We start from the raw sequence: 8447 nt of genomic DNA, 5'->3' as shown, positions 1-8447 counted from the left end.
TTGCATGATTCTTTTCTTGCTTGGGGACAAGCAAGGTTTAAGTTTGGTGTTGTGATGACATGTCATCATGTCATGTTTTTCTATGCTTTTTCATACAAGAAATTGATGATTAGTGCTTAAATATTGAATGCTTTTGTGCTTAAATGGTATATTTCTTTGATCTTTTGATTTTATAAACTTTGTAGGAAAAACGAAGAAAAAGAAACAAAAAAACACAAAATAAGCTAAAAAGGAGAAAAGAGAATTTTGGGGCACATTTTGGAGTTTAGGCATGCTTTGGAGCCTTAGGCCACGCTTTTAAAAGCGTGGTCCATGATTTAAACAAGGAAAAAGCGCTCTTGGCACGAGAACGCTGCTCTCTAGTGACGCGCACGCGTACAAGACGCGCACGCATTGAGCAAGAAATTTTGAAGATCCACGCGTACGCGTAGAAGTGGTCGGCACTCGTTTTTAAAGAGAGCGCTACGTTCAATAAGCCAGCATTTTCGAGCAAAACTAAAATTGGAATGGAAGTATAGACATCGACGTGTACGCGTGCATGATGCGTACGCGTGGGTGTGACTTACCTGAAGAAGGACGCGCAAGCGTGGGCTGAGCGGCAGCGTGAAGTGGCAAGTTCGAAGGGCCACGTGTACGCGTAGGGGATGCGTACGCGTGGGGAGCGCTCAATTGAAGAACGCTACAGTCGTTTAGAAAACGTTGCAAGGGATGCGTACGCGTGGGTGACGCGTACGTGTCGATGTGTCAGATTGTCAAAGCACGCGTAAGCGTGAAGGACGCGTACGCGTGAAAAGGTCCGAAACGCAAAAAGGACGCGCACGCGTAGAGGACACGTACGCGTGTGTGTAAAAGTGTTCCGGTCACTTAATGAATGCTCCGTTCCCCTGGAAGTGCAACTTTCTCTCAATTAATCTGATTCAAAGCCCATTGAAGCTCCAAAGCAAGTAGAGCCCATTGATATCACTCAAAGGCACAAGAAACAGTTAGAATAGCATTTTTATTTAACTGTAATTTATTTTGAATTTCATTTCAATTTGTAATTTTGACAAATCTATATAAAGGGATCAGTTTCATTTCATTGAGGAGGGCAATAGGTTAGTTTAAGGGTGCTGGAGTAGGCTGCAGTAGTAGTAGGCAGTAGTAGGAGTAGGAGAGGAGTAGAATAGAAGGCTCTCTTGAAACACTTTTAATTTTCTGCACTTTTACATTTTAGTATTGAATTTAATTTAGCTTATGTAATTTCAGTTTCTGATAATTCTCTTCTGTAAATTTACTTTTTGAAATTTTACATTTGAGTTTGATGTGAGCTGAATTTACTTTTCATGCACTTTAAATATTCTGCAATTGTTCTGAGTTCTGATTTACTGCTTCATTTAATTTTTCAGCACCAAATTCCTTTTACATTTGCTGCAATTTACTTTTCTTGCTCTTTAAGCTTCTGCTGATTTACATTCTGCACTTTAAATTCATTGCAATTTACTTTTCGCTGATTCAATTTCACCCAATTCACCACTGTTAGCTTAACTAAACTAATCACCTTACTAAAGTTGCTTGATCCATCAATCCCTATGGGATCGACCTCACTCTTGTGAGTTATTACTTCTTGATGTGACCCAGTACACTTGCCCGTGAGTTTGTGTGGAATCGATTTTCCGTCATCACAAGGACGGTGCAAACTTTTAAGTGCGGGGAGGTCGTCCTACCAATCGGCCATTTTTGGGTGACAAATTTCTAATCCTAATACTTTTGCATCTCATTTTTAGGTTTTTTAGGATTCTTAGGTGCATTTTCTTATTTTGCATATAAATACAATAAGCTTAGCTAAAATAATGAAATTTTCCAAGAAATTTATCTATAGGGCACCCCAATTGATTCAGAAAAACTTTTTTAGCATCGGCTTAGAATTTCTTCTCGGTAAAAGAGGAAATAACTTCATTGCAAGTATAGTTCTAAACCGACAAGTAATGCTCAATTAAAGTTTAATTTTGGTTGTCACAAGGTCAACCCAATAACAATAACTGAGAGTGTTAGTCTGGGGTTGTTCTCCCTAGGAATTGCAATGGAGTGCTCAATTATTGGTTATGAGATTCATGGGGGGTTGGGTTGATGAAAGGGCAAGAAAGTAAATGACAAGAAAATAAAGCAAACAACTAAAGAAAGCAAGTAATAAAGAGAGACATTCATGGCAAGGATTGAGAATATAGACTTTTTATCCTAGTCACTAATCATAACACTATAATTATCAAGAGCTAATCCTATTTAGTCATCTCCAACATTGGAAGAAAGTACAATGTTATCTTCACATGAGAGAAAGTCAAATAAGACTAGTTAATCTCAATCCATAAGTCCTAATCAACTTACTAATTGAATTAGCAAGAGATTAGAGTCAATGGAAACAATATTAACTAATCAACTTACTAATTGAATTAGCAAGAGATTAGAGTAATGAATCAAGATTGCCTATTTTCTCTTTCCAATCCAAGAATGCTCAAAAAGCAACTCTAATATCCAACCAAGTATTTTGTCAAACACTTGGAAGACATAAAAGGAAAGCATCATAAAAGTGCAAGAATAATAAATCTACAACTACCAATTGCAAGGAAACAATAATAACAACTCAATTAAACAATAAAGGAACATAAAACATAAATTGCCCTAAAAGTAAATCAAAGTAGCAAGAGTGCTTATAAACATAAAAGTGATATAAAAAGAAAATTAACAAGAGAACTAGAAGAGCAAAGATGTAGCAACAAGAAATTGAAGGGAAATGTAAATCAAAACAAGAATTAAACCCTAGATCTAAGATGAAATTAACCTAAAAACCTTAATTATGGAGAGAAGACAGAGCTTCTCTCTCTAGAAACTAACTAAAGCATGGTCCTAACCTAAACAAGCAATACAAACAAAGTAAACACGAGTAGGATACAGATACAACAAGTAGCAAATATAACAGGTAAGGATAATAATCACATAGGCAAGCCCAATGAATGCACAATCAAACAAAACACACATATGCATATGATGTATGCCTGCAGTATGGTTGATGAGTCTCATCTGTCAGTTATAAAGCCAACCCGACATGTCCGGTAGCTAACCCGGACATTGTCCTCTTGAAAACTGGTGAGTGGTATAGTACCACGATTCTCACATGGTGAGCGGGAAACCATCTCGATCCCCACCATCTGCAGATGGTAAACCACCTCGATCCCTACAGACGCTTTCAACTGGAAAATAGCACACATGTGGGCGGTAAATAACCACAATCTCCACAAAACATATTCATTTAAAAACTTGTGGGAGGTAAATAACCACAATCCCCACGAAACATTTCCATATCAAATTCATCTTTATCATCATTCAATTCACTCAACAATTATCATCATCACACCTCCTATTCCATTCATCAATAATTCACACTCAAAACATAATTCTCTTCTCAAAGAAATCAAACTTGAAACATAAACTTTTCCTTGATAAATCGAATTCAAAATAGTATAATTCTTTTCTTAACTAAATAAAACTCAAAATATAATACTTTTCTTAATAAATTGAAACTCCAACATAATACTTTTCTTAATAAATTGAGTTTCAAAACATAATGCGTTTCTTTTCTTTATAAATCGATGTCAAATAATATAATTCTTTTATCCATACTTGTCTAAATAATACTTCAAACCAAATCTCCAATTTTTATAAAAAATTTGGCAGCATCTCTTTTAAAATTCGGACTTTGCTACCCTTCTCGGGTCCAAACCAAACCACCTTTCAAACTCTTTTCAAATCATATCCAATAAGCCAATCCAATTCCAATATCAAAATCATTTCCATCTCTCAATTCATTCATTATTCAACACACACACACACACACACACACACACACACACACACACACACACACATATTACTCAACCAATGCTTAATCTTTCATCATCAATACTCACATTCATCAACCCCCATCAACAACATTAATTAACACAATTCCTAAAACCAACTCAACAAAATGTGAGAAAATGTGATTTTTTTTATCAAATTGTTCAATGGATTTTATAGAGAATTCCGAGAAAAACGCGTGACCACTAACATGAATTAGAAGGGAGGGTTAGGATTTGTAACATGAATCTCTCTTCTTCAGCATCCCGGGAGTGAAATGAAGAAAAAAGGCTCGTTGCTTAGTTTATAGGGTGGGCTTTGGGTCCGGTTTGGGTCTAGTTCGATCGGTTTGACTCGTTCGTTTGATTTTATGCCAAAATCTTTAAAATTAGTGTCAAAATTCATATTTTAATGATTTTTACTTCATTAAACTATAAAAATTAATTTCTTAATTTCGTTGATTAATAATTAATTTATTAGCTAATTATTTACTAATTATCTGGAATTTACTACAACTGCTTGTTGAGGGAGACAAAGGAACATCTCAGTAAAAAAAAGCCAGAACCTCACATTCAAGTCCAAATCTATCCATTTCAGATAAATCTCGGAATAGAAACTGAATCAGAGTATATGTTTGTGTGATTCTCTCCTTTTCTATTCTGTTTTGTTCTGGTTTTAGTAACAAAAAAATAATCTCTTGTAAACTCAACTTCTACGAAAACAACTAAAAGAACTTAGCTTTTGAAACTAACTTGATTCTACTCTTTTTCTCAAGTTCTAGCATTATCATCAATGATAAATCTTTTTTTTTTAATTTAATAGCTATTTATCATGTGTAAATTGTTTTTGTATAGTAAATAATATAAAATAGGTTTAATTACTCTGTTGGTCCCTATAGTTTCGCGAAATTTTCAATTAGGTCCCTATACTTTTTTTCCTTTTAATTGGGTCCCTGCACAAAATTTTTTTTTTCAATTAAATCCCTACCGTAACAAAACCGTTTGATTTAACAGAATATTCCATTCTTAAATTGAATATTCTCTCAGTTTTTTTAAATTCATAAATTATGTCTCCCTTTTTATTTTGAGAAAGACAAAATTAACCTTTACTCTTCCTCCACCTTTCCGTCTCCCTCCTCTACTCCAGCTTCTCCCTCTCACCTTCGTTCTCACCATTTTTGTTCTATCAGAAAAGAAACCAGAACAACCAGCTCCTTCTCTACCCTTCCCTCTTCTTCTTTGTCTTCTGTGTCTTTTTCATTATAGGGATGATCGTGGCCGACTGGATTTTACAGCCATAGTCGGAGACAGAAGCTCTGAAATGTCGCCATTATTTGGATTTTAGACATAGATTCGCATTTATGCAGAGCCTAGGAACTGAAATCGGAAAGCATTCTCCATCTCATGCGACAAGGGAACCAGATTTAGGTGAAAAACTAAACAAAGTTAATCAGAGCTGGATCTGGGCGTTTGATTCTCCTCATTGCAACCTTGCAGCGGTGAATCCAATTTTGATGTTCGTTTCTATCTACTGGCTATAGCTTCTCTGATTCATCTCTTTTTCTCTCCTTCCTTACGTTTTTTTCTTCTGCAGGAAATCAAAAACTCGCTTGTTTATTTTCTTCGGTTGCGGTAGTTCTAGAAGGAATTGATTGTTCCTTAAGTGTAAGTTTACGGTGAGAGACATTGATTTTCATTCCCCATTTCTGTATTTACAACTTCTTCTTCCACCTCCTTGTTCGATTTTTTCACATTGTTTGGTTTCAGAATTGGGGGAAAACAATTCGAACTTGGAGGCTTCGATTTTCAATGTAAAATTGGATTACCAAAAATATTTCAATAATATCTGCACCTCCCTCATTTGTTTGCCATCACTCAGTGAAGGACTAATATCAAGTATTTAAGAATTAGCTGTGATTGCTCTTTACTTGTGGTGTTTGTTATATTTTCTTATCTTTTGTGTAGCCAGTTAATTGATCAACATAGTTAATGATATTCTAGATATGATGATTTTTCAACCTTTCTTCTTCATCTTGGTGTCCCATTTTAATCTCTTTATTTTTTAGGAAGAATTGATTGACTGAGATTGGGAATAAAGAGAAGCTGAATGTTTTAGGGGTGTTCTATTCGTATTGTGTTGTTTTTTTTTTTTCAATTTTTCTCAGTTCTTGGGTTTGACCGATAATGAGCAGAATGCCATGAATGGGGTAAGTTTTCTTCTCTCTTTTACCTAATTATGAATCAAAGCTTTGTAGCTTTAATTGCATGTAACATAGCTGCTTAGAAGGGCTAATAGTTCGATTAATTTCTGCTATATAAATTTATTTTCTTGACGTTTTTGGTGCTTGGAAGAATGTGTTTATACACAAGAAGTGGCAACTGAAGCCTAAGAATTTTGCATTCTTAGGTGGTAAGGTCCTAAACCTTTAGATAACCATTGAACAAAATTGTGGCTAGCCATTGATTTGAAGTCCTATCTCTAGTCTTATGCTTCTGTTTGGGAGATTGATAAACTTAGAAAGGTATTGATTTCAAGCTTTGCTCTGCCTCTGACATAATCTGTAGTTGTGAACGTGCAAATTACCTTAAAAATCTGGCCTCTCGTCCCCGCGTCGCGTCTCTCCTCGATCTTCCTGTACTCGATCTGTCACAAAATAGGTAACATATAACATTTAAATTTTTTTTCCAGCTTCTAAAACTTGATGTAACATGTTCATGCTAATTTTAATTTTCAAAAAAATGGCTTTGGTTGAGTACCTATTTTTGAATTGATTTCTGAATTGTTTTGATATAGTAATTTAGGATTTACTATATGAATATTTATGTACAGAAATTTTGTTAATTGATGAATTGACATATAAATTAATTTTTTACTGATGATGAATTTTGTTTATTGTTGATTGTTGATTGTTGATTGTTGTTTGTTGTTGCTGGGATGATGCTGCTTTATTAGGACTCTGTAATTTTTATCTGTAATTAATTGATTATGTTAGAAATAAGAAAAGAGGTGAGATTGGAGATAAGGTGTTTGATTAAATGCCTTTCAGAGAGTTGAATTGATTATGAGTTCTGATTATGTATTTTATCTATAATTAATTGATTATGAGTTTAATTTATCATTGTCATAGAGGCATACAGGACTCTGAGAGATCGTGGTTCCTATCCTGCTGTTCAAGTCGTGAGAGATTTCCAAGGCAAATTTGTGTTTATTCCGTTTGACAATGGTTCTAAAACCGCGTTTATTGCTGCAGTGAGTAATCCTTGGTCTATTTATTTTGCTTTCATATTTATTTGCCGGTAATTTGCTTCTATATGACTATACCTTGGGGTACAATGCATCTTCCTACTCTTTTTCAGGATGCTGATGGGTGTGTTCCCTTCTTTTGGGGAGCTGATGCTGATGAAAATCTTGTTCTTGCAGATGACAAAGAGGTTGTAACTAAGAGCTGTGGGACATCTTCTGCACCATTTTTTAAAGGTAATATTAAAATGATTTTATGTGAAAAATTGGTGACTGTTTTGTGCCTGCTGTGCTGAGTATTTTTTGTGAGAATTCACGTTTTAAAGATATGCTCGCGAAAAGTGAATTAAGGGGAAGAAGAGAAATTATTTATCCTCCTAATGGTTCCTTTTAAGCATCTTAACTAAATGATAGAAGAACCTATTGGCTTTTAAAGTTTTCAGAACATTGAAATGATATACTTCTTATTTCATTTAGCATTTAGAAGGATGTTTAGGAAGTCTAGAATGCTATATCAATATCCTTACTCGGGAAAGAAAGGAATTAAGAGTTGTTAACCCAGGAATGGAAAATGTAGGTACATAGATATTTTCTTTTTCCTCACCTGCCTTTGTTTTTTATGGTTTACTTTGCAATATCTTTCCCATTTCAAGGTTTTCTTATTATTCCAAATTATACATCATGCGACAAAAAATAACTTGTAGTGCTGCTTGTTTAGGATTCTTCTTTACAACATCCGGAGGTTTGAGCAATTTTGAGCATCCATTTAATGAGCTGAAGTCTATCCCAAGAGTTGACAGTTTTGGTCAGGTGTGTGGTGCAACTTTCAAAGTGGATGAGGCTAAGAAGGAATCAACTGGCATGTCAAGGGTTGGAAGTGCTGCTAACTGGTCGAATAATATCTAAATATGAATTCTGTTTGAACTAAGGCTTTTATTATATGCTAGACTCGGTTGAATTTTCATGTTCTAGTACTAAAAAAATATGTTGATGTCAGAGCTAGATCATATAATTGTCAAGCCTATACCATACATGGCTAGAGATGGCCTTGGAGCTTTATTCCCTTTCTTTTATATTGAGCCAAATGTCATATTACATTATCATAATGAATAATTAAAGGATGAAATTGAATTTTATATATATTTATTATTATTATTTCTATTTTATTTTATCTATTCTTTTTTTTATGTTCTTTAAGATAAGGTATTTTAAAAATAAAAAAAAGATATTTTTGATACAATTTATATATAAATAAGCAAAAGAATGATAGTGACAAAATAAAAGAAATTATAGGAATATCTTTCATGTTGTAGAATCAATGAATAAGGATTATAGAA

General features: G+C 34.3%; 1 protein-coding gene across 1 annotated transcript; it reads left to right on the top strand.

Annotated features, from left to right (window-relative positions):
* On the top strand, positions 6985 to 8078 carry LOC107615573 (the record flags this gene model as incomplete). Its single annotated transcript, XM_021111904.1, has 3 exons — positions 6985 to 7119; positions 7227 to 7347; positions 7829 to 8078. Coding segments are annotated over 3 exons (444 nt in total), but the record flags the coding sequence as incomplete, so codon positions are not given.

Source organism: Arachis ipaensis, chromosome B09 (assembly GCF_000816755.2).
Source record: "Arachis ipaensis cultivar K30076 chromosome B09, Araip1.1, whole genome shotgun sequence".
In the NCBI taxonomy this organism is placed as follows: domain Eukaryota; kingdom Viridiplantae; phylum Streptophyta; class Magnoliopsida; order Fabales; family Fabaceae; genus Arachis; species Arachis ipaensis.
The sequence above is the reverse complement of the archived record's forward strand: the minus strand, read 5'-3'. Positions and strand labels throughout refer to the sequence as shown.